This window comes from Monodon monoceros, unplaced genomic scaffold, assembly GCF_005190385.1.
Source record: "Monodon monoceros isolate NGI ecotype Baffin Bay Population unplaced genomic scaffold, NGI_Narwhal_1 Super_Scaffold_5, whole genome shotgun sequence".
Taxonomy (NCBI): Eukaryota; Metazoa; Chordata; class Mammalia; order Artiodactyla; family Monodontidae; genus Monodon; species Monodon monoceros.
The window spans coordinates 104,966,244-104,992,687 of record NW_021703782.1 but is presented as its reverse complement, the minus strand read 5'-3'; the positions used below and the strand labels follow the sequence as shown (position 1 = coordinate 104,992,687).

The 26,444-nt window shown below is 49.9% G+C and overlaps 2 protein-coding genes across 18 annotated transcripts in view; both read right to left on the bottom strand.

Moving 5' to 3' along the window:
• GARNL3 (GTPase activating Rap/RanGAP domain like 3) overlaps positions 1-8,418 on the bottom strand; it is a 153,915-nt gene extending 145,497 nt beyond the window's left edge. Inside the window, exon 1 of one of the 2 annotated variants that reach the window (XM_029203628.1) lies at positions 8,388-8,418. The gene's annotated coding sequence lies outside the window, so the exon portion shown is untranslated. The remainder of the gene's footprint in view (positions 1-8,387) is intronic. The other variant, XM_029203629.1, reaches the window with a different exon arrangement.
• A 3,142-nt stretch (positions 8,419-11,560) lies between these two features.
• The window catches only part of RALGPS1 (Ral GEF with PH domain and SH3 binding motif 1), a 286,283-nt gene continuing 271,399 nt past the window's right edge, over positions 11,561-26,444 (bottom strand). For 7 of the 16 annotated variants that reach the window (XM_029201514.1, XM_029201511.1, XM_029201515.1 and 4 more), the window contains 6 exons: positions 24,496-24,579; positions 23,004-23,109; positions 21,174-21,266; positions 20,894-20,999; positions 18,985-19,076; positions 11,561-18,438 (listed from right to left, as the gene is read on the bottom strand). In XM_029201514.1, the coding sequence (XP_029057347.1) occupies positions 18,340-18,438; positions 18,985-19,076; positions 20,894-20,999; positions 21,174-21,266; positions 23,004-23,109; positions 24,496-24,579 (580 nt within the window). In that variant the 3' untranslated portion in view covers positions 11,561-18,339. Of the gene's footprint in view, positions 18,502-18,984; positions 19,077-20,893; positions 21,000-21,173; positions 21,267-21,516; positions 21,581-23,003; positions 23,110-24,495; positions 24,580-26,444 lie in introns of those variants that run through there. The other 9 variants (XM_029201519.1, XM_029201517.1, XM_029201520.1 and 6 more) reach the window with 9 other exon arrangements.

Genomic DNA, 26,444 nt, shown 5'->3' with positions numbered 1-26,444 from the left:
GAAACATTAGGAGAAACTGTAGATGAACATTTATCTTTTCAAGTCAGGGGGGCCTTTTCTAACTAAGCATAAACAGGAGAAATAAATTAGTAGATTTGACTAAACTTAAAAAAAATGATAATAAAGTCTATCAAAAAAACACCATAAAGAAAGTTAAAAGGCAAATAATGAAGTGCAAAAAATATTTGCTACAGAAGGTGGAGTCAAGATGGCAGTGTGGGAAGACATGGAGTTAGTGTCTCCCCACAACTAGGGCGCCTGCTGGCCGCTGGTGGGAAACTATGACATCAAAGGAGATGGGAAGAACTCCAAAGTGAACTGGTAGGACACAGGGGGACTGAGGGGGGAGGAGAAGTGGAGGCCAGACAGGATCTGCACCCCTGAGGCTGGGGAGATCAGGAGAGGCAGGTGTGAGAGGCCCTCCCAGGCCGGAGGAGCAGGAGAGGAGAAGAGTGCATTTGCCCCGCCCACTTGAGCCCAAGGAGCCTGCTGGGCTGCCTGGTGAGGTCCCCTGCCCTCTGAGACCAGGGGTGGGGGGCACGACTGGGCCCCTTCTGTTCCTTGAGCCTAAGACCCACCCCCCACAGTCCCCTGGGCCTTTTCCAGCCCCGTGGGTCCTAAGCATAGGCCCTGCCCACCACATAAACCTTGCAAAAAAAAATGTAACACATGAAGGAGCAAGGTAAAAACCTACAAACTAAATAGATAAAGAGGAAATAGGCAGTCTACCTGAAAAAGAATTCAGAGTAATGATAGTAAAGATGATCCAGAATCTTGGAAATAGAATGGAGGCACGGATTGAGAAAATACAAGAAATGTTTAAAAAGATCTGGAAGAACTAAAGAACAAACAAACAGAGATGAACAACACAATAACTTAAATGAAAAATACACTAGAAGGAATCAATAACAGAATAACTGAGGCAGAAGAATGAATACGTGAGCTGGAAGACAAAATGGTGGAAATAACTGCCGAGGAGCAGAATAAAGAAAAAAGAATGAAAAGAATTGAAGACAATCTCAGAGACCACTGGGACAACATTAAACACACCAACATTCGAATCACAGGGGTCCCAGAAGAAGAAGAGAAAAAGAAAGGGTCTGAGAAAATATTTGAAGAGATTATAGTAGAAAACTTCCCTAACATGGGAAAGAAAATAGTCACCCAAGTCCAGGAAGCACAGAGAGTCCCATACAGGATAAACCCTAGGAAAAACACACCAAGACACATATTAATCAAACTAACAAAAATTAAATTCAAAGAAAACATATTAAAAGGAGCAAGGGAAAAACAAAAAATAACATACAAAGGAATCCCCATAAGGTTATCAGCTGATTTTTCAGCAGAAACTCTGCAGGCCAGAAGGCAGTGGCAGGATATACTTAAAGTGATGAAAGAAGAAACTACAACCAAGATTACTCTACCCAGCAAGGATCTCATTCAGATTCAATGGAGAAGTCAAAAGCTCTTCAGACAAGCAAAAGCTAAGAGAATTCAGCACCACAAAACCAGGTTTACAACAAATGCTAAAGGAACTTCTCTAGATGGGAAACACAAGAGAAGGAAAAGACCCACAAAAGCAAACCCAAAACAATTAAGAAAATGGTAATAGGAACATACATATCGATAATAACCTTGTAAATGGATTAAATGCCCCAACCAAAAGACACAGACTGGCTGAATGGATACAAAAACAAGAGACCCACTTCAGACCTAGGGACACATACAGACTGAAAGTGAAGGGATGGAAAAAGATATTCCATGCAAATGGAAATCAAAAGAAAGCCAGAGTAGCAATACTTGTATCAGATAAATAGACTTAAAATAAAGACTGTTACAAGAGATAAGGAGGGACGCTACATAATGATCAAGGGATTCATCCAAGAAGAAGAAATAACAATTAAATGTTTATGCACCCAACATAGGAGTACCTCAATACATAAGGCAAATGCTAATAACCATGAAAGGAGAAATCGACAGTAACACAATAATAGTAGGGGACTTTAACACCCCACTTACACCAATGGACAGATCATCCGAACAGAAAATAAATAAGGAAACACAAGCTTTAAATGACACAATAGACCAGAAAGATTTAATTGATATTAATAGAACATTCCACCCGAAAGTGGCAGAATACATTTTCTTCTCAAGTGCGCATGGAACATTCTCCAGGATAGATCACATCTTGGGTCACAAATCAAGCCTTGGAAAATTTAAGAAAGTTAAAGTTGTATCAAGCATCTTTTCTGACCACAATGCTATGAGATTGGAGATCAGTTACAGGAAAAAAAAACTGTAAAAAACCCAAACACATGGAGGCTAAACAGTGCACTACTAAATAACCAAGAGATCACTGAAGAAATCAAAGAAGAAATTTAAAAATACATAGAAACAAATGACAATGAAAACACAATGACCCAAAACCTATGGGATGCAGCAAAAGCAGTTCTAAGAGGGTACTTTGTAGCAATACAATCTCACCTCAAGAAACAAGAAAAATCTCAAATAAACAAACTAAACCTACACATAAAACAACTAGAAAAGAACAACAAAGAAAACCCAAAGTTAGTAGAAGGAAAGAAATCATAAGATCAGAGCTAAATAAAGGAAATAGAAATGAAGAAAACAATAGCAAAGATCAATAAAACTAAAAGCTGGTTCTTTGAGAAGATAAACAAAATTGATAAACCCTTAGCCAGACTCATCAAGAAAAAAAGGGAGAGGACGCAAATCAATAAAAATAGAAATGAAAAAGGAGAAGTCACAACTGACACTGAAGAAATACAAAGGATTTTAAGAGACTACTACAAACAGCTATATGCCAGTAAAATGGACAACCAGGAAGAAATGGACAAATTCTTGGAAAGGTACAATTTTCCAAGACTGAAACACCAAGGATTAGAAAATATAAACAGACCTATCACAAGTAATGAAATTGAAACTGTAATTAAAAATCTTCCAGCAAACAAAAGTCCAGGACCAGACGGCTGCACAGGAGAATTCTATCAAACATTTAGAGAAGAGCTAACACCGATCCTTCTCAAAGTCTTCCAAAATATAGCAGAGGGAGGAACACTCCTGAACACATTCTACGAGGCCACCATCACTCTGATATCAAAACCAGAGAAAGGTGTTACAGAAAAAGAGAACTACAGTACAATATCTCTGATGAACATATATGCAAAAATCCTAAACAAAATACTAGCAAACAGAATCCAACAGCACATTAAAAGGATCATACACCATGATTAATCCCAGGGATGCAAGCATTCTTCAATATATGCAAATCAATCAATGTGATACACCACATTAACAAATTAAGGAATAAAAACTATATGATCATCTCAATAGATGCAGGAAAAGCTTTTGACAAAATTCAACACCCATTTATGATAAAAACTCTCCAGAAAATGGGCATAGAGGGACCCTACTTCAACATAATAAAGGCCATATATGACAAACCCACAAGAAGCATCATACTCAATGGTGAAAAACTGAAAGCATTTCCACTAAGATCAAGGATGTTCACCCTCGCCACTCTTATTCAACATAGTTTTGGAAATCCTAGCCACAGCAATCAGAGAAAAAAAAGAAATAAAAGGAATACAAATTGGAAAAGGAGAAGTAAAGCTGTCACTGTTTACTGATGATATGACACTATACCTAGAAAATCCTAAAGATGCCATCAGAAATCTACTAGAACTAATCAATGAATTTGGTAAGGTTGGAGGATAAAAAATTAATGCACAGAAACCTCTGGCATTCCTATAAACCAACAACAAAAAATCAGAAAGAAAAACTAAGGAAACACTCCTATTTACCATTGCAAAAAAAAGAATAAAATACCTAGGAATAAACCTGCCTAAGAAGGTGAAAGACTTGTACTCAGAAAACTATATGACGCTGATGAAAGAAATCAAAGATGACATAAACAGATGGAGAAATATACCATGTTCTTGGATTGGAAGAATCAATATTGTGAAAATCACTATACTACCCAAAGCAATCTACAGATTCAGTGCAATCCCTATCAAACTATCTATGGCATTCTTCACAGAAGTAGAACAAAAAATTTTACAATTCGTATGGAAACACAAAAGACCTCGAATAGCCAAAGCAATCTTGAAAAAGAAAAACAGAGTTGGAGGAATCAGGCTCCCTGACTTCAAACTATACCACAAAGCTACAGTAATCAAGACAGTATGGTACTGGTACAAAAACAGAAATATAGATCAATGGTACAAGGTAGAATGCCCAGAGAAAAACCCACACACATATGGGCACCTAATTTATGACAAAGGAGGCAAGAACATACAATGGAGAAAAGACAGCCTCTTCAGTAGGTGGTGCCAGGAAAACTGGACAGCTACATGTAAAAGAATGAAATTAGAACACTCCCTAACACCATACACAAAAATAAACTCCAAATGGATTAAAGACTTAAATATAACACCAGGCACTATAAAACTCTTAGAGGAAAACATAGGAAAAACACTCTTTAACATAAACCACAGCAAGATCTATTTTGACCCACCTCCTAGAGTAACGGAAATAAAAATAAACAAATGGGACTTAATTAAATTTGAAAGCTTTTGCACAGCAAAGGAAACCATAAACAAGACAAAAAGACAACCCTCAAAATGGGAGAAAATATTTGCCAATGAAACAACAGACAAAGGATTAATCTCCAAATATACAAACAGCTCATGGAGCTCAATATCAAAAAAACAAACAATCCAGTTAAAAAATGGGTGGAAGAAAAAAAACATGGGTGGAAGACCTAAATAGACATTTCACCAAGGAAGACATACAGATGGCCAAGAGGCACACGAAAAGATGCTCAACATCACTAATTATTAGAGAAATGCAAATCAAAACTACAATGAGGTATCACCTCAGGCCAGTCAGAATGGCTATTATCAAAGAATCTAGAAACAATAAATGCTGGAAAGGGTGTGGTGAAAAGGGAACCCTCCTGCACTGTTGGTGGGAATGTAAATTGATACAGCCACTATGGAAAACAGTATGGAGGCTCCTTAAAAAACTACAAACAGAACTACCATATGACTCAGCAGTTCCACTATTGGGGCATATTCCCTGAGAAAACCATAATTCAAAAAGAGTCATGTACCACAATGTTCACTGCAGCACTATTTACAACAGCCAGGACATGGAAGCAACCTAAGTGTCCATCGACAGATGAATGGATAAAGAAGATGTGGCACATATATACAATGGAATATTACTCAGCCATAAAAAGAAACGAAATTGAGTTATTTGTAGTAAGGTGGATGGACCTAGAGTCTGTCATACACAGTGAAGTAAGTTAGAAAGAGAAAAACAAATACCGTATGCTAACGCATATATATGGAATCTAAAAAAATTAAAAATAAAAATGGTACTGAGAACCTAGTTGCAGGGCAGGAATAAAGAGGTAGACATAGAGAATGGACTTGATGACATGGGTTGGGGCGAAGTGAGAGTAGCATCGACATATATACAGTACGGAACGTAAAATAGTTGGCTGGTGGGAAGCAGCAGCATAGCACAGGGAGATCGGCTGGGTGCTTTGCGATGACCTAGAGGGGTGGGACAGGGAGGATGGGAGGGAGGCTCAAGAGGGAGGGGATATGGGGACATGTGTATTCATATGGCTGATTCGCTTTGTTGTGCAATAGAAACTAACACAGTATTGTGAAGCAATTATACTCCAATAAAGATCTATTAAAAACAAAGTAGCTGAAAAAAAAGTTGCTACATATTTGACAAAAAAATTAATTCCCTTAATAAATAAAAAGTACTATTCAATAAGGAAAAGATAAATATTCCAAAGGAAAACTGGGCAAAGTACATTATATATATTCATTTGAAGAAGAAATACAAATTATGAATAAATGTGAGAAAAAAGTTTCACCTCACTACTAAACATGGAAATTCAAATTAAAACAAGGTATCACTTTGGCAAATGTTTATAAATGATAATGCCTAGCAGTGAGGATGAGAAAAAACAGGCACGTTTATATGCTCTTGGGAGAACTATCAACTGGCACAACTTTCTGGTGGGCAATTTGGCCTTATGCTTCAAAAGCCTTTAAAATGTTCATTTTCTGGGATCCAATAATCTCTATCACTTCTATGAATTTATCTTAAGGAGATGATTACCTCTTACAGACTCATACACAGACTAATGTACATGGATTCAATGTGTCTTTAGTACGAGTAAGAAACTGGTAATAAACTGCATGTACAATAACAAAGGATGGGTTAAATACATTGTCTTCCAACAAAATAATTATTTTTATAATCACAGAAATGGTAATCATTATTTCTATGGTTTATATAATAATATCATGGAGTGTTAAATAGAGGGAAACACCTTTGGAGGCTAAGAAGTCATTTAGTCTTTCAGGTGTAACATCATGAAGACAAAGGAGGGGGTGGTAAAAAGTGAGAGTTCAGAGGAAGAGAGAAATTTTCTAAACCAGTGCTGTGCAATATTGGAAACATTAGTCATATGTGGCTATTTAAATTTAAAGTTAAATAAAATTTAAAATTCATTTCCTTAGTTGCATGAGCCATATTTCAAGAGCTCAATACCCACAGGCGGCTAGCGGTTACAGTATCAGACAGGATGGACTATAGAATGCTTCCATTATCACAGCAAGTTCTATTGGACAGTGCTGCTCTAAACATTCTACCTCAGGCCTGGATCCAGCTTTTGACTCATCTCCTCAGCCTCATCTCTTGGTGCACTTTCCATCCTTCATGCTCCAGCAACAAGAGTATAAGCATCAGATGGGCGGAGACCATATTTGCCTGGTGCTCCCGGTCTAGTGGGGAGAGGGGTTATCCGGGTAATTATACACAGAGGTGTGTGGACTAGCAGTCAATGTGTAGATTGTTGATACAGCACAGAGCTCAGGCCGGGGTTCAGGGAAGACTTCCCAGAGGAGGGGTCGGCGTTACCCCAAAAGTAAAGACAAGACTATTCTAAGTAGAGAAAAGAGCATGGTATGAGTAAAGGCACAGATGAGAGATAGCACAGCATAAGCGAATAATTACCAGCTGGTCAGGCATTTATTTACTCGAGAGATAGTAAATACCTGTGATGGGCCAGGCCTGAGCCAGCCTCTGAGGACAGAGCAGTGAACAGCTATGGTCCCTGTCCTCAGGATGCTTATACTCTCATCAGGTACTTCTGAAGCACCAAGGGTGAGGTGAGGTGACAAGGGCCTGGCATCTCATAGTAAGGGTCCTGTTTTTTATCCTAGCAATTGAACCCTCTTTTCTGCCACAGGGAGGGCCAGAGTCCCACTTCCTATCTTTCTCCCCTTCCTCTGCCCCAGTCCCCATCGCGGCCCTGGGAGATGGAGAGCTCCTGGGAGGGGGGAGGGGAGGTAAGGCATGGGAGGGGCACAGTGGACAGTGCAGTAAGACTCTTCCAGCGGCCAATGAGAATGTGGATTTGAGACGTGGAAGAATAAAGATGGGAAGTGTAGTTGGGGGGCTGCTGGAATATTCTAGAAGGGACCAGGGACTGAAAAATGGGAGGGCCCACTTCAGCGACGTTGGAGCGGGCGAAGACGCTCCAAGTTAAGGAAATGCCCTCTGAGGGAAGGGATCTCGCCGAGCAGAGGGAGCGCCACTGAGCACGGCGGGGGAGGGCGTGTCTTCCGGGCAAGGTTCCAGGGAGAAGAAGGACCCGGACACATCAGGCGAGTTCCCCAAGCCAAGGAAGCGGGCGGGAGGGGCACGGGCACCCCTGGCAGAGGAACGGCATCGGCGGGTCAGAGGGGCAGGAGGGGCCGGGCATGTCGGGGGCCACCGGCCAGGATGGGCGGGGCCATGAGGCAGCAGGTGTGCGTTACCTGGGGAGCCAGGCTAGGAAGGCTGGAGCTGGCCTGGGTCCTGGGGCAGCTCAGAGGGACTCCCCGGGGAGGGAGACCTACCTCCCTTGGACTTTAGGGGGCCTATTTCCCGACCTTGTCCTTGAGCATTTACAAGAGGCGGGCAGGGCAAATTCTCCACAGCCCGAAATCCGCCTAGAGCCACGGCTTTGCTCGGGGCCTGACAAGGGACCGACGCTTTGGGGGCGTCTCAACGACGCTTTGGACCCGTCCAGTCGGGTCTGGATTCCCGACTCCCGTCAGGTGCTTCTCTGGGGCAACCCCCTCCCGCACCTGCCGCTCGGACAGCCCAGCCCCCTTCGACTCCCGGCCGCTGTGCTCAGGCTCCTCGCCAGATCTCTTCAGACCACCACCCCAGCCGAGACCCCTCCCCCAGCCGCGACCTCGCGGCCCTCGGTCCCCTCAGACGGCCAACCCCCACGTGGCCGGCTCCCCACTTCCGCCCCTCCCGGCCGCACCCCTCCCGGGCCGCTGTACCTGGGGCTCTCGAAGCTGCACCCCCTGCGCCGCAGCGCCGCCCTCTTCTGCCGCAGGAGCGCAGCGGCCGCCCCGCCGGGCTCTGGCTCCATCGCCCCGGGCGGGGGCCGCGGGCTCGGGCGCACTCGGGTGGGCTCGGGCCTCGGCGGGGCTCGGCGGGCCGCTCGGCTCGCGCGCCGCAGCCCACACCCCGCCCCGCGCGCCTCTGCCCGGCCTAGGCCCCGCCCTGACTCCGCCCCGAACTTCGGTCCGGCCGCTCCGTGCCCCTCGGCGGGATCTAGGCCCCGCCCTGGACACGCCCTAAGGCTCAGTCCCGCCCACTCTGTGCTCCTCAGCCAGGTCCAGACCCCGCCCAACCCCGCCCCGAACTGCGGCCCAGCCCACTCCGCGCCTCTCAGCCAGGTCCAGACCCCACCCCAGCTCCGCCCCGCACTCCAGCCACGCCCCTCCCACACAGACCTCGCGGGGTTCCGTGTGGGGGCTGTCAGCACCTCTGCTAGGCCCACAAGCCTAAAATGCCACCCCGTCCTCAGCTCCGGACAGTCCACGGCCCTTCCCCTCCCGCTCCGTGGCCCTCAGCACCGACCCAGGCCCCACCCACGTACCCTCCCACTACTGAGCGCTCGCGCGCGGCCTCCGCCCTCACCCCAAGGGTCGGCTCCTCAGAGAGTCGCCCCTCCACATCTCAGTACCTCTCGGCCCTTTCTAACGTAGCACCGCCCCCTCTTAGGGCCGCCTTTCCCCGTGCCCCAACCATAGACAAGGCCCTGCTTTTTCTCTCTAAAGCGCCCCCTCTCCCCGCCTCGACAGTGCCGGCCAAGCTCAAGCTCCCAGCCCCGCTCCACCCAGCCCGGACAGTCCCCGCCCACAGCACCGCCTCCGCATGTGGCCCCGCCCACTCACCTCACCTCCGCGGGTGCCCTGGCCCTGGCCTGTTGGCTACATTCTCGGGTATGATGTCGGCCCTCGAGGCTAAACAGGAATTCTACCGTAGAGTCTGCGTTAGCTCGCCGATCTCTCCATCCATCAAAAGGAGGTACTGCTTTCTCCAAGTGTTGTTTGTGGTGCCTATCGCAGTGAGGCTGAGGGGCTGGAGCTTTGCAGGCTTGAGCTGTAGTCTTGACTTCATCACTTTCCTGCACCGTCAGATGCATCCATCTCACAGCCCTTGAACACTGCCCTGGGGCTGAGGGCAGCGACCCCATCCGGGTAAAGCTGTGGGTCACTGTACCGTCTAAGTCGTGAGGAGCAGGTGAGCTAGGGCCCCTCAGCCAGCAGGGCTTGTCATAGCTAGGGAGGTGTGGCCATACTGGCCCAGAACCGGGGTGGTGGAGCAGAGGCTGCGGAGTGTGTGTGCAGGAGCCTGAGCTTGGAGAATCGCCACTGCAGCTTTGCAAGGCACTAGCTGGGAAGCTGAGGCAGGCGGGGCCAGGGGTCCCCATGGTCATCTTGGATCATGTCACCCCCTGGTGCACACTCCCTCAATAACTTTAAGGTGCTTTCCCAGAAGGCCTGGACTCCTTCACTGCCGGACATTCCAGCAGAGAAGCCAGTCTGGAGAGAGAATGTAGGGGAGAGAAAAGATGTAGGGGGCTTCTTCCCATTTCTCCTTCCTGCCCCTTGAGACTTCACCTTCGTCCTCCCCTCAGGTTTCCATGGGACAATCCTTGTAAGACAGTGCCCCCTCTTCTCTTAAGCAAGCCAGAGTGGGTTTCTGGGTTTTGCTTAGCATCATGAACTCCCCTCAACGCATCTTTTCAGACTGGGATCCCACTGCTCCCCCAAATCCTTTACTCAGTGAGACTGGGTTGCTTGTCTCCCCAAATTATCCTGCTCCTTCTCTTCTGTCTTCCTGCCTCTCCCACCCACCATGTGTTCAGCGATCTCTGCAATGACTCTCCAAATGTCTCTGCCCTCTAAAGCTTCCCCCAATCCCCCAGGTGCCTCCCCGGAGTGCCCACAGCACTGACTCTGTCCCTCCCTGAGGGCACTGCTCCTGTATGTCATTTATGTTCTAGTAACCTCTTAGCTGAGCGCCCATACCTCCTTCACGTCTGTGTCTGACACAGCAACTGTTGGCTAAATAAACGCATGTGACTTTAATAAATTGAGCAATATTCATTGGAAAACACATTTAATTTCAAAGTAAACAAAAATGTTTACACTAAACTATTTAATTAGTGAAACAATTATCAGTGTAACAAGCTGAAAAATACAGCAACTTGATACAAGACTGAGGTAACAAAATACTTCACCAAAAATCTAAAGAATCCCACAGAGGGCTGATGTTCAGTGGTTACTGTGGATGAGACAATTCACAAGAATTAGGGAAAGTCCTTACACAACTGCATGCAGGGGGTCTGCCGGGAAAAAAGACAGCCCAGGAGAGTGCGACAGATTGAACAGGAGACAAATTAAAATGTAAAAACTGATTTTCAACTTACTTTGAATAATACATAAGAAATTGAAAACTACTCTCTATGCAACATTTTGAATGCTAAGTGGAAAACCATGCATTTTGGCACAGAATTTATTGAAGATTATACCATACTAATAAATTAACCACTATTGTTTCATTATTGAATGGTCACAGTCATTCAGAAATGGATAAAGAGATGAGTGGTTATAGAACCGACAGACGATCCATCGCTGCTGCTGCGAGCAGGGGTTTTGGGGCTGCCCGTGGCGCACACACACTTGTGCAACACCAGCGCCGAGGTGGTCCATGGGACGAGTTCTCGACACCCAAGGAGATGCAGCTCTCACTCATGCTGTACTTGTCTTTAACATTGAAATTAAAACCAAAAAACCTCTGAAGTAAATGCTGTGAGCATTCTGACCCTACCCTCCGGCTCCACCTCGGAGTCCTCACTGTGTTCAGCCGTAGCTCTGTGCCTGGCTGCTCTGTGCCAGCCAGTCACTGGGACAGCAACTGGACTCTTCAATCTGTTGAGCTCTTTGAAGGCTTTTCTGGAGGAATCCGCACCTGGTTTCTACCCTGTGCTAGGAGGGAGGCAGGGTCTTGCTGGGAGAGAGGAAATGGCATGGTGAAGATTATTTGTTCGTTGAGGGGTCACCTCCATGAGGGCAGGGCTTGGGTTTGTCTTGTTCTCAGACATTTCTATCCTGGGTGGAGCCTGGCACACAGGAAGCACTCACAAGAGATGAGAATCAATGGATGAATGGGTGGTTTCACACAGAGGATCTGTTATTTCAGAGGGACTCTTGTAGTTTTTTTTTTTTTTTTTCTTTTTAAAACATGAAGTCACCCAACATGCAGAATAATGTGGGGCTGATTAAAGTGCTTCATGAAAGTCACAAAAAATAAGTTAGGTTGTGTTTTTAGCAATGTTCACCTGGTTCTAAGCAACAGTAACGTGGATCCAGAGCTCTAGACTCCGCCTGTGGAATGGAAGCAGACCCCGCTTGCGAATGACTTCCTGTTTCCATGGACCATTTTTCCACCTGTACAGTGGCATGCTAAAAGATACACTTCTTGGGCTTGGGAGGTGGGAGGAAGACGATGAAAGAAATACTGGCCATATTGGTAAGAATAAAAAACACTTTATAAACTCAGTTGGCAAGAGAGAGCGGGTTCTTTCATAAGCAGAATCCCTTCAAGTGTCTTCTCTTTAGGGTCCACAGGGGACAGGGTGATGAACGGGCAGGCTTCTTCAGGGAGGGAAGGGAGGCCACACTGTCCCTCTGGGCACGCTCAGAACAATATTTCTACTGCTTTCCACCAAATCTATCCTCCACGAAGTTTCAGTTGTCAGAATGCACTTAGCTGACCTTGCGTTACAAAACGTGTTGGACTGAGAGAGGTGAAAATTACTCCCGGGGAGAGGGGAGTGAGCTGTGTGGGCGGCATCATGAGGATACCTGCTACCTACTCCACAGTTTGTATATAGCATTCTAAAACTTTCATCCTGGGGTGCCATGATCTCTTTGCTTAACAAAAAATGATACAACATATGCATGCAAGACACGTCACCTTCAATGTTTTCACAGACATTTGTGCACCATGGCTAGTCAAAGAGCAAGACCCAGAAATGCTACCTTCCAGGGCCAGAATCTACCCGGGGACTTTCCCCTTTGGGGTTTTGTGCATGTCCCCCTCTGTCCCTGGCTTGCAGGCCTCCTCACCTGCAGCTTGAGGGACAAACCAACACTGGAAAGACAATCAGCACTTAACTCACATGCCTGGCCCTGAGCCCCTGCTGGGAGAGAGCCAAGTGCCTTACAGCCTCATGTGCAGGACTCTTCTGGTAAGTTCAAGGTTCTTACCAGTTCTATGAGAATCCAAGCTAGGAATGTTTCCGGGAGGGGACATGGGATCAATCTCAATTTTAGTGAGAAGACTAGACACTTTGAAAAGAATTGCAATTGTGCTATTTCAAAATTAGGCTCAGAGGAAAACATTTGTAAAGACAAGGAAAATGTGTAAAGGGCAGGAAAGTACCTGATTTAGTGTGAGTCTGAAATTTTGAGGTTTTTGGATTGGCTTCTATAATTTCATGTCAGAAAAGCCAGGAGAGTTTGAAGAGTAGAGAAATTCAAGGAAAGTAGTCTGGCAATTTCATTCAAACTTAAGACTTAAAAAAAATTAACAGGTAGAATCATTTTCAATGTAAGTTAAAGTGTTAACACTGCATGGTTCTGGTGAGAGATGTTTGGAGTGTCTTCTGTATTCATTCGGCCTCCAGATGCTAATTTGAGCAGTTGGTTGGTATGAATTAGGTGCATGCATTCGACCCCAGCTGCGTGAGGGTGTGCAAAGCACCGATGACCAAGGTTTGCTGGTCTCAATTTCACCATCTGGAGTTTCTCCTGGCACGAAAGTATTCTAGATTTTGCTCTGAAGGAGGGTTAGTTACGGAGCATAGTAAGACTCAACCACAAAATAAGACCTGATGACAATTACTTTCCTCACCAATTCATCTGAATTTTCAGAAAAGTGGTCACCGTTTGATCAAAATACAGTGGTGGGTCCTTTGGTAGTTCTTAAGTCGACCTATTTTTATAGTTTATTGGTTAAGATGTTGTTTTGAAGCATCTTGCTCAGAAACTCTTAAGAGTCGTTTGGTGTCTGATCAGTGTGAGCTCTGAAACCACAACAGCAACAAGGACCCAGAAATTCAGTCTCTTTCAGAAAATCATTAAGAGTTTCCTTCTCAGAATTAGGACACCCAGATTAAAAAAAAAGAGAGAGGGGGAAAGAGAGGGAGGGAGAGGGAAGGAGAGAGGGTGGGGAAGGGCTGAAGGGAGAAGCTATGGTGATAAAAGCTACCATAAATAAAGCTAATTTTTATTCATTACTTTAAATAAAAATGTATTTGTGCAAAATAAAAGTCACTTAAAAGTATGACAAGGAGTGACAGATGAAGGACATTGTTCACCTGAAGAGCTCTCAGCCGAAAGCAGAGCTCGGACTGTCCCCTCCCCAGGGCTTTGCTCTCGTCACCATGGTCGTCAACAATTGTGCCCTTGGACTTGGATGATGGAGAACTTGCTGGTGACTGTGTTTGGGGGCAAGAATGGGGGAGCTTAAGGCCTCAGTGTCACTCAGCTCCCCAGTGTAATCAAGAATCCCAGTGGCCCTGCCCTGGCAGTGGAGGCAAAGGGGTGAGAGGATGGGAGCAAAAGCCTTGCTCGGGGAGAGGTTGGTGCAAAGTAGCTTCTGAGCAGCCGGTCAGGTCACCGTGCGCGCAGGCGGCCTCGAGAAGCTGGCAGAAAGCGTCACGACTTCCCATGCTGACCCGGGGCCGGGGGGAGGGGTGAGAAGAGCGGGGCCTTCAGACCCTGCGGGAGTGGGGCTGGGAGGAAGCAAGCAGGCCAGTGCCGGCCCAGTCCACGGTCCCGAAGCTGGGTCTTGCCTCAGAAGAGCTGACGGTAACAAGGCCTGGGAGGGCCCCAGGGGCCCAGGGAGCAGGCCTTCCGGATGAATAGCACCCATAGGAACAGAAAACAAGACACAATTTAAGGCATTGTTTGTTTACAGTAAAAGAATGCGAGGGACCCTTAACACAGAAGGAATCTGGGCTCTCACTCTGACCTTCCTCGGTGGACCAGCCTATCGCTTAAGGTTAAAGCAGGGCCTCAAAGAGAATGAAGTGTGTGATGTCACGAGTCTTGTGCCAAAATGCATGTTTCTCGGAGAGTCCACGCTCGCTCGCTTGCACGCACACAGACACGGCACGCACACGCAGAGGACGCTTCGGGGTTGTACAAAATCTGAGGCAGCCCTGTGGGCGAGCGACCCGGCACACTGGAGCCAGTCCCCGCCTGTCCCTTCCCTCCAGCCCTCACGCGGGGGGACGCTGTCCACTCTTTTGTGCAGGAGAAAGCACTGGGGACCCAACGTGGGACGGATGCTCTCTGGTCGCAGCAGCAGCTGGTGGACGGATGAGGGCCCAGGGAGGGAGGACGGGTTGTACAGTCTGGGGACCCATCGCGGACCCGTGAGGCGGTGCTGCAGAACGGGGGTCATGGGGGTGGCTGGGCATCGGCAGGCGGACCCCCGCACCGGTGGAGCCCTCTGGACTGTGAGGCCTCGGCCGTGTCCCCTTGAGTCCAGCTCTGAGTCTCCCAGCACCCCACCAAAGGCCTGTGCCCCGGACACGCGCTTCGCCACCAGTCCCAGGCCGGCTCCCAGAGGCCTCTGAAGTCACGCTAAGTCCTGCAGAGACTTATTCAAATGACATAAGGTTTGCAGGTACCTAGAAGAGAAAGCTCAGCCTCTTGTCAAAGTTCTGACCTTTCAGGAGGGGACGGGGGTGGTCCCTAAGGGAAGGGTTCAGGCCTCTCCCAGTCAGTCTGTGAATGAGTGGGTGGTGGGGGAAGGGGAGAGGGCACAGCAGTGGTACCAGCCACCACGTGTTACGGGGCTGCTATGTGCCAGGCAAGGCCCTGAGTACCGCATCTGTATTGTGTCCTGAGTCCTCACAGCAACCCCAGGAGGCAGGTACTGGAATTGTCCCCATTAAAAAGATGAGGAAACTGAGGCTTAGAGAGGTGAAGTACACAGCGGGTGAGTGACAGGGCTAAGACACCAGCGCCCACGCTCTCAACCTCTATCCTTGGGTTAAAGCACAAGTGATTTTGGAGTGGAGAGCTGACCAATCCTGCAGGGTAAGCACATGCCTCTGGAGAGGCGAGGGGGTGGTTAGCGGGTGGCAGGAGTTGGCAAGTGGAAGCACAAGGAGAAGGGGGAAATTTGGGGATATCGGGAACCCCAAGGCTCCCCATGCTGTGTCCCCAGGCCCAGATCCCAGCTACCTTTACTGGGGGGACCACCAGCCCCAAGGTCAGGGTGTTTCTCCTTCCCCTCAAAGCTGCGGACACGCCCCCAGCCCCAGGCCTCCTCCCCCAGCACTGCCGTGGGGTTCCAGGGAATTTGATGAGAAGCAATTTCATCAAAAACAAATCCATCTTGGTAGCAATTTGGTCAAAATGATGAATTGGAAAAAATGCATCTCCTTGCACTGGGAGACAGTTATAAGAACGGTCACAGCAGCACTGTTCAGAATAGCCAAAAGCAGGAAATTATTCTTGGGATCACGGACAGAAGAACTGATAAAAAAAAATTACAAGTAAATGAATGACAGCTATGCACACTGACATAGAGGAATCTTAGGAACATACTGTAGGAGAAAAGCAAGTCACAGAAGAAACTAGACAGTTATGGTTCTATTCTTTAAAAAAAAGTTTTAAAAAATGCACCCCAGACAATACATTAAGGAACCAAATACATGTGTTCACATTTTAAGGGAATGGTAAACAAACAAATCAGGAGAGTGGTTATGGGGCATAGGTGAGCAGGAGGGAGACAGAATTACGAAGAAGCCCTTGGGAGGGAGGTGTTCCGAGGACTGGGGAGGTCCTGCCTTTAGACTGGGTGGTGGGTACACGAGTGTTTGCTTTATTGCTGTGGTTTACACCTTACACATATGCTATCAATAAAGTTGAAGTGTATTCAGTGCTAGCACACACAATTTTAAGAAATGCAGTTCCACAAAAAAGAAAAGTCACCTTAGTCACTGAGATTTTCTACAGGAGTAGATGCATTTCTGTAATGCCCTTGTCGGAGCCCCATGCCATCACATGCAGGTAGTGTGGCTTATTTCAATAATCCTCTGCTGTGGAATATTTAGTTTTGCCAATTTTTTCTTATTACATAAAGCAGAGGGTGGGAACATTTGTTTGAAAGTAAATTAGAAATAAAAAGGGAAAAAAGTAGAAAACATAGAAGACCGTCTCCCTTAGGTCTAAAAACTGGACAAAAATACTTAAACGTTGCCAAAGCTTGTCATGGTATACCATGTTTGCCAGACGTGAAATTCAGTCCATTTGTCTTTCTGACCAAACACCTCCTCTACCAAGTGGGTTTGACCCAGTTCCCTGCTACCTGCTGCACAGCTGCTGCTACCCTCAGGCTGCCTCCACCCCCAGAGAGCCAGAGGACACTTGCTCAGAGCAACCGTCCCTGCTCCCGGCTGCCCCCCACCAGGGCCACGACTGTCACTGTGGAGCAGACACCAAGGCCCTGCCTCTCTCTGCCCCCACCATCTGTGTGGCCCACCTCAGTCCTTGTCACTCCTCCGGGTCACCTGTGTGTGGCAGGTGAGCTCCAGTGCGATGTGCTCTCAGAGTGGCCCTCAGAGCTAAGGAGGGGCCCCAGGCATGCACAGAGTGACCAGGGCGGAGGAGGTCAGGACGCTCTTCCTCTCTTAACGTGACCTGAGGCAGCACCTTGTTCATCGCCTTGAGGTAACCATCAACCAAAGACCCTGGTCTCCCCATCGTGGAGATGGGCAGTTACATTTGCTCAAGCACAAAATACAGTCTAGAGACCGCAGAGCTGTAGTTCTCTTGTACGTCATTTTAGACATTTTATGGGCACCGACACGCATATAATAAATATGCACGTGTATTTTAATACAAATGAGATTGCCCTTACGCGTGTTTTTACACTTTACTTTTTCACTTATGTCTTGGAGCCCCTTTCAGGTGATCACACACAGATCAGGGGGTACACAGTAGGGGTTTACTGAGGGTCGCCGAGTTTCCACGTGCTTTTTTTTCTCTTTCTATTAAGGACAATGCTGCAGTGGACATTCTCACCCATACACCTGTGTGTGCATGTGTGCGCATATGCCCCAGACAAATTTCTAGCAAGTGAGTTGAGGGACTCGAATGCAATTTATTTTCAGTTTCCCTGTGGTGCCTCAAGTTTACCCCTTTATCAGTCTTGTCCTACTGTTTTAGTTTGTCAAGGACTTTCTGCTAATTTCGCCGTCTAGCTTCTTATCGTGTAGAATTTGATCAGCTTGTTACATATGTCTTCATCGATGTTACAGATGAAAATCCTGAATAGGCCCAAACTGAGCACAGAATCATGGGACACACCACTAGAGATCTCCCTCTGCCTTATGAGAGCCGCTTTGAGGGGCCAGGAAGTCTGTGACTGTGCTGTGACCAGCACCACTGCAGCCCCTGCCCTCCCGGCCTCACATGCCTGCTGTGAACTCGGCACTACCTTCCTCCTCCTCGAAGCTGCCACCGTCTATTCCAGCCATGGTGCTCTCTCTCCAGACAGAGGAGAGGGACCCAGCTCCCCAGCCCCTCTTCCAGCTCATCCCTGGGGAACATGTCAGGGAAGCTCAGGGCTCCTGGCCCCAGCAGCCCACCTGCTGCCCGGGCTGGTGTGAGGGCTGAGCAGCCACCCCTCTAGCAAGCCTGGACAGCAGAGGCTGTGCTTCCAGGCCTCTGGCTCGATGGCAGGAGGCTGAGCAAGCCAGGTCCCCGCCCCCCGCCTCCCCCCCAGGAAACATGCGGCGGGAGATCTCCGGGCCGACAAAGTACAGACTCTGGTGTCAGGCAGACCGGGGTTAGATCTTACTCACCGTGGGGCCTTAAACAAGTGTCTGCCACTTTCTGAGCCTCAGTGCCCTCAGCATAAAACGGAGACAGTATGGGAACCTACCTCACAGGGATGTTGGGAGGATTCGGCCAATTCCTGCACGTAAAGCATTTCTCCTGAAGCCTGGTCCTGGGAGGGGCAGCAGTGGGGGGCGGGAGCAGAGCCTCAGGCAGGCATGGCGGACCAGAGGTCCTATTGGTTCAAGCATGCCAAGGGGTCGTACAGCCCCACTCACCAGCAGCACCATGGTTGCTTCTCAACAAATGAGCTATTATTATCGTTATTCCTAAGGGTTGTCGGGGGCAGGGAGGCCCTTTTGTCAGGTTGGAGTTTGCCCATGAATCAACTTTCGGGGGGTGACCTCAGTAGATGCTGTGGCCTGACCCTTGGGGCACTATCCCACCTGTAACCTATCTCTGATGGATGTTTCTGTGGCGTTTCCTTTAGTAGGAAAGACACAGGGGCCAGATTCAAAGTTCTAGTCTGAAGCTGGGCTTAGTTCCAAGAGGGGCAGGGGGTACCCTGTCTCATGGGAAAAGGCTGATCAAAAGAGGGCACCTGGGAGCTTAGCTGATAGGCTCTGGGGGAAGGAGGGAGGTGTGTTTTCTATGGACCCTTAGTCCCGAGGGTGGGAGAGGGTATTTTAGGTAACAAGCAGGACTTTGGTGACTTTACCTGAGGCCTGTTGCTTTTACATGCGTCATCCAAATGCTTGTGCCACAGTATTGCATGAAACCGGGAACCAGTCTGGAACTTGTAAACATTGCCTGATGGGTAGAAAACCACTGGTTAAGAGGAAGGTCACGTGGGAGGGTCTGCCTGTGACTGTGGCGTGAAGATAAACGTGGACCTGGGTAACTAAACTAGAGAAAGTCAGGAGCAGCCCAAGGCAAGCTCAGGGCATGTAGAGGAGGAGGCTCCCGTGCTCCCCGCCTGTCTCTTTGGACCAGGGCTCTTAACCGTTTTTCCGGCCATGGCGCCTTTGGCTCTGGTGAAGCCTGTGGACCCTTCTCAGAATTATGTTTCAAATGCATAAAATAAAATACAAAGAAAATTAATAATACTGAAATACAGTTACCAAACTGCTAAAAAATAAATGAGTGATATCATTCTCTACGTGCTTATTTATTAATGCGCTAATGACAAGATGTGGGGGCAGGTCTGATACTGTACTGTAACTGCAAAGAGCTGAACAAAAATGCTATTCTAAGATATCTGCAGTAATGCGTGATGTGAAAATATCCGTGGTTTCTCTTGCAGATAAAATCACAGGTATTGTGAACATTCTAGTTAGTAGTTTAATACTTATAATTAAAGGAATTAGAGGTCATGGGAAACAGAGATGTGATCTTTTTGCCACCCAAGCTCACAGACCTTTTGCATTCTATCCATGGACCTTGGCCACCTGCTGTGTCATATTTCCCTCTGCTTGGGGACAGTGCTTTCCTCTGGGCTCAGCCCCGAGAATGGCCTGTGGACCCCATGACCATACAGTCTTTAAGTCAAGCTGGTATAGGTACAACCTTTACTTCCTAAAGAAACCGCCTCTAATCTGGTCCCAGAGTCTTGCGGAAGAAACTCAGATGGTAACCAGCCTGAGGAAACACTATGACGTGTGCGTAGCCGTACGTGGTTCAATCACTCAGAAGCAGAGCAGAGGACTTGGCTCTCTCCATTCCCTGGGCTCCTTGAGGCTCTCACTTCTTTAATTCCCAGCTAACAACATTCAAACCCTGACCCTCCACCAGCACGGTCATGTGCATTACCTGGGAGTTTGTTAGAAATATAGAATCTTGGTCTCCACCCAAGATCCACTGAATCCAAATCTGAATTTTTACAAGATCCCTGGGCAATCGTATGTACATGAACCCTGCATTAGAACATTCCTGTGAAGGTGTGAAGATGCTCAGGGGCTTTACAGCTCCAGTGAACTTGCCTAGCTAGGAGACCCAGGAAATCCGGGGTTTTGTCACGTGACATAGGCTGCCAAGGAGGTTAGCATGGCCTGTTCTGAACCTCAGTGCAGAACCTCTCCTTCTTCTCAGCATGGTCATGGGGGAAGAATAAAACCAGGAGGAACCGGGAGATGACTGGGCAAGTGAAAGTTGGAGCTTTTATAGAAGGGTTCTTCTCTGATTTGGCCTTGGAGCAGAGACACTGTCTGCTTGGAGCCAGACACTGTCTGGCAGAGACACTGCCAGAGTCTCACGGCACAGGCAATGCCAGGGTGTCCTTGAAATCTCCCAACACCCAAGACTCCTCCAGCTGCATAGTCACTGCCTCATCCAGCGCTATGTTATTCATTCCAGGACCCTGAGGCTAGAGTTCCAGGGGTGATGGGCCCCGGTAACCATAGGTGAAAAGGATTCCGGCTGCCACGTGCCATGCACACCGCTCAGTGGACACACCCACCATGATCTAAGCAGCTTTTGTGGACCAACGAGGGACCCTGTGAACATCAGAACCTAAAGCACAAGGAAAGCAGCAGCCTCAGAAGGCCCTACTGTTTCAAAACGCACATTTAGCAGCAGAAGAAAGAGGGCAGAGAGAAGCTGCAGGCTCCCAGCGCTGGCCTGCTGCCTACCTTTGTCGGGGTTATTCAGCTGGAAGATGTCTGGGTGCTCGGGGTCATCGGGCAGCTGCACCATCCAGCCCACGACGGAGACCTTTTTGCCAGGTGTGGATTTATACTGCAGAGGAACAACAGCACAGCCGTGAGGCCTACACCCTCCGCTCCCCGAGGAAGGCCGACCTGGGCCAGGCAAGGTTCCTTCCACTCCCGTCGCCTTGCCCACTTCCACCCACCCCGCTGCACTTCGCACCAAACGAAGTGGCAGCACAGAGAGGCCTTTCGTGGAACGTACGTGTTTTCTGTCTGTGCCCCTCAAGGACTTGGCTCCGTAGTACAGGAGGGTGGATCCTGAGAGTATGACCCAGTACCTGGTCCACGAGGACAGCTGCAGAGGCAGAGTGACAATGTCACAAGTGGAGGGGCAGAGTCCCCCACTGCCTGACTAGAGACCCAGCTACATGGGTGGAACAGGGGGGTCCCTCCTCCCGAGCGGTGCCAGCGCAGGCCTCATCTCGTCCCTGCCCGCCACCCCTCGGTGCCACTCCTCCCAGGGCCTAGAGGAGGGAGACTCCTCAGCATCTCAGCAGCCCTAAGCCCTCCCTCTCCTTTACCCCAAGAGCCTTTCCTTTTCCCACCTTGTTTAGGGCAGTGCCAAGGCATAACTTCTATGTATTCAGGTGACCTGAACCCAAGAATGTCCTGGGGAAAAAGAGTTTCAAAACATGGACAAGCTAAACCATAACCTAGAAGAACCATAATGTCTGCAATGGGGTGCTCTGGCTGCAAGCGGATGGCAGCGCTTTGAAAGCATTTATGGCTAGAAGAGGGGATGCCTGGCAGGGCCAAGCTGCAGGTGTGGCTTTTGTTCCTCTAGGCATGAAGTAGACTGCTCTGCCTCACGACCTACAAGGCTCCTCTTCACACTGGTGGGGGGCGGGGGACGGGGCGCGGGGTTGGTGGGGGAACTGCGTCACCTCAGATGGTGAAAGCACTGGCTTTCAGACCTTTTTGATGACATCCACAGGTGTGTACAACACATGTGCATATGTATGTTGAACTGAAAGAAGCTTCATGAAACAATATTCACTTTTACTATGTGTAAGAAACTCCGACATTTTCCAGTCTATTCTATCCTACTCAGAAATATGGGTCATGACCCCCTGGATTAACTTCATCGCTCACCAGCGGGCCAACCAGCATCTGGACAATAGTGTCTCGCTCTGGCCTCAGAATGACTGGAGCCTGGACCCGGTACAGCAGGGCAGCAAGCAGGTCTGTACAGCAGACCAGGTATAGGGCCTCATGTCACAGGACGCTGTGTGACACTCTGGGTCCAAGGGACAGAGTGTGGCCCAGGGCTGGGATGAAGACTCCTCTCCTCACCCAAGAACCACCAAGCACCCGAAGACAGGGGAGCTTCTAGAGCAGCACCTGGGCTAGGGGCCTGGCATCTTCACACTGGGCGCCGGTAGGAGGGGGCATCTCCAAGTGGCTTTGTGGGCAGTGGACAGGGGCAAGCAGCAGCCAGGGCAGGAGAGGAAGGCCAGAGCAGACACGGGCAGACGCTGCCTGGAGATGCAGCTCACAGGCGGGCTTGCAGGCATCTTGCCGTGGATGCTCCGTAGAACAAACAAAGAGGTCTTGGCAAGCGGCTGAGGGGTCACGGAGCCAGGGACATCTGGGTTCAGCACGTGGTGACCCGGTGGCTGGTGGGGGAGCCTGAGAGGCCTCCTGATTCCTTGTCCCTGTCCTTTCCACCACGCGTTTCATGATGCTGCCGCAGGGGGAGGGGATCTGCATCGGGATACCACCCAGGCCGTGCTGCCCGTCTCAGGCACAGTACCCACCCTGACTCCCAGGGTCTCCAGGCCTCCACCTGCCCTCAAGATAATCGCACAGTCCCATTCACCGCCTGCTCAATGTGTGCAGGGCCACACACGTGACAGTCCTGCCAAGTCCTCCAGGATGTAGGGACTATTTTATCCCAATTTACAGATGTGGAAACTGAGGCCCTGCCCACTCAGTGGCACAACTGGACTGGAACCCCGGTTGGCCGGTCTCTGGAGCCCATGCCCTCCCTGCTGCCCATGCCGCCTCTAGACAGATGTGCCTCTGCACTCACCGCGGGCTTCCGTCCTTCCTTGAGCAGAGTTTTCCTTCTCAGAGGCCCCTCCATGGTGGGGACCGCTGCCGAGCTCCCCAGCGTACAGATGCACGGGCCGGTGGGGCTGCAGGGGAGACCACCAGTCAGACATCGCCTTGGAGCAGCTGAGGTCAGGCACCCTCTCACCCACTGGGGCCCACGGGTCCCCCACTGCCGGGTCCATAATGGTGCCACAGGACAAGGACTCAACAGTGCTGGGCAAGGCTAGGGAGGGGAGGGCCCCGAGGGCCTGGAAAACCTGAAGGACGGTGGCCTTGGGCTCACTCACAGCTGAGAACTTGCACCTCCCTCGTCCTTCTGAGTGCTGAGCGGCTCTAGGCTTGGCGCCCACGCTCCCCGTAATCCAGGCCCCCAGCAGCACCCGTGCCCTATCCTGGCTTCCTCTCCACCTGCGGAACTTGGGGCCTGCGCAGCACCTCCTCCTTCCTGTGTTGGCAGGAGCAGCGAGGAAGTGGGAGTGGAGGGGATGGAGTAAAAAGGGGGGCAGCGGCCCCAAACCCCCATGCCCTGCGCCTTTGCGGCAGGGCTCCTTTCTCCCCCTCTGCCATAGGGATTCGGGCGCCACCTACAGGTGAAGAGTCCAAGTGCAGCACAGCCCAGGCCGCTCGCCTAAGCACCCGCTTCAGCTCCCTGGATAGGCACCTCCCGTAGACACCTCCCTCAACCCTGCATGAAAGCCGAGCAGCGCTCCCTCCGCATCCCAGTGGAAGGCATCACCACCCACTGGCTGAAGGAGCCAGAAACCTGGGGGTTTTCTCCTCTCGTCAGTTCACCCCCGAAACCTCATCAATCCCAAGGACTCATTGATCCCATGCCCTAAATATGCCCATCTCAGCCACCCCACTCCCCCCACCTCAGGCCAGGACTTGGTCATCCTTTGAACGACTGCCCAATACTCTCGCCTGACCTCCCTGTGTCCACGCTTGCCTTCCTCCCACGCGCCCTGCACACCGTGGCCAGCATGACCTGGCTCTGCCAATACCCCCCCCCCCCCCCCCCCCCACCCCTCCCGTGCCTTCGAGACCACCCTCCCCCCCCCCTGCTGGACGTGGCTCTGGCCCCCCTCTCTGGCCTCACCTGCCACCCTCTCCCCCGCTCATTTCTTACAACGAGGACTTTCCTTCACTCCCCAAATCACCCAGCTCTTCCTGCCTCACGGCCCCATGGGCTGTCCCTTGGGCTGCAGGTACTCTTCTTACCCCTACACCTCTCTTCACTTTACTTGGCTGACTCCTATCACTCTTCCAGTCTTTTCTCCAGGGAGGCCTCCTCTCTGGACCATCGGCACCCGTGATTTTCTGTTCCGTTTCTGCTTTCCTGAAGCAACAGCCCTACAGGCTGAGGCAGAGGCTGAGTCCGTCTCGTCGGCAGCATCAAGCACAGTGCTTGGCACCCAGCAAGCACCATAGAGCTACTTGTCGAATAAATGATCACATGAATAAATGAATACCTGTAGACGCAGCTCCGGGTTCTGGGAGAATTCCGAACTGGAACCCGCCAGTTGGGCCCCAGCGTGGCATAGAGACGTCCCCTGCTTCAGAGGAAAAGGGTTGAGTTTTAGCAACAGCCTGGAAAGACCACTCCTGAAGGAGGCGAGGGCATCGCAGACTATGTGGTCATTAGCTCAGGAAGCCTCAGCCCCAACTCTTCCCCCAGCCTCCTCAGTCACACTGCAAGCACATCTGGGGCACATCTGGAGCTGCTAGGTTAGTGAACACAACACCCCTGGAGCCTCCACCAGGGCGAGTCCCCAAGTCTCCAGGTAAGTGTTTCCTTAACCTTTTAACTGAATGTTCACCTTTCTTCCAGTGTCAAGGGGATGACTAAAATCCAGGCACACCCCTTATCCCAATGTGAGGTTGACAGAAAATGCTGTGTAGCCCAAATATTCCATGGTCAATCCAATTAAAAGCGCACAGACACGGAATTGTGGGCTGTCTTGCATGTTGGCCCAGGGTGGGGATGGGGTGGGGCATGTGTAGCATCATTATTCACCCGGGCACTACTGAAATCCTCCGTTTGCTACGTCTTCTCCATCGGACAGTCTCTTTGCTGGCCCCAGATGGTTCCCTGCAAACCTGCTCTGTGACCTGCTGCAGACTCCAAGAATTGGTGCTCCAGGACCTCTCCGTGGGCTGCCCATCAGGCCGCTCTCTCACCTGTAGTTCCCCAGCAGTGAGCCTTTCCAGGGGAAGACGTAGCTTCCAGGGTAGGTGGGGATCTTAACCTATGTGGGGGAAGGCTTCCGTCTTCCTCTCCTCTCTTTATCCTTTTCCTCTCTTGGCACAATGACTTCCTGTGTCTACTTGATCCTCCACCTTCTCCCCACCCCTGCAGCATGGTCTATCCCTGGGCTATAGCTTTCCATTGGCCAAACAATGATGCAACCCAATTTATAAAGCCAGACAAGGTCCAGACGTCCTTTTCAAGTGTTCCCTCTGTTGTCCACTGCCAGTCCCAGGTTGCCACATGTTCCCCCGTGGCACTGGACACCTGGGGGGTGGTGTGGGGTCATTGTCATTCACTGCAGCAGGTGTATCGCGCCGTCACCGAGCTCAGGCTCCTCCAAGAGGGGGCTGCGCTGCTCTCTGCCCCTCCATCCTCCACTCAAGAAGGAACTGTTCTTGATGACCATCTTGGGTTTGCTGTCCAGAAGCCCACGTTCAGGGCTGGTGGGAGTCTGATGGTCCTCCAGGTCGACTGCCGCGGGACCCTGTCCCTTTCGTCCATCAGCCACTCCCCTTTAGGTGACAAAGAGCTGCAGCATGTGCTTCGTCCCCCAAGTCCTCGAACGTAATGGGTCTCAGCCCATTCCCCACCCAACCCTCGTGACAGATGATGGTCACAGGCCCACCCCACCCGCACCACGAGCCGTGGCTCAGAGGTCCCGACACGCTCAACTCCCAGCCTACAGGCAACACTGACTCCTCCCTCTCTTCACGGCTGGGCATGACACCACGGCACGTCACATCCCCATGCTTGAGCAGGCTGTGCAGAGCGCCAACAGACTGCCTCCAGGGACGCTCCCCCCCCCACGCCGCCCAGCTGTAACCGGGATCGCTTATGAGTCAGGGCAGGGTCTGACAGTGAGCGTCTCTGTGCCCGGAGGATGTCTCCTCATTTGATCTGGATTCCCGCTCTGAGCCGCCGTCTGTTTGGAGTTGGAGATGGAGCCTCCCTTTGCAGAGCTGGATCCTCCGGCCCCTCCTTCTCCACCTTTCTTCTCATGAGTCTTTGTTCCTGGTACCCCAGGACAATGTGTGACGACAGTGGACTGTTCCACAGGCGGGGCGATGTGGTTGGTGCTGCTACCGTCTCTCCGTCATTCTCTCCGCTTATTTGAGACACTCCATGGCTGCACACTTAACAGACGTTTGGCAGGACTGACGTTTGTTGACA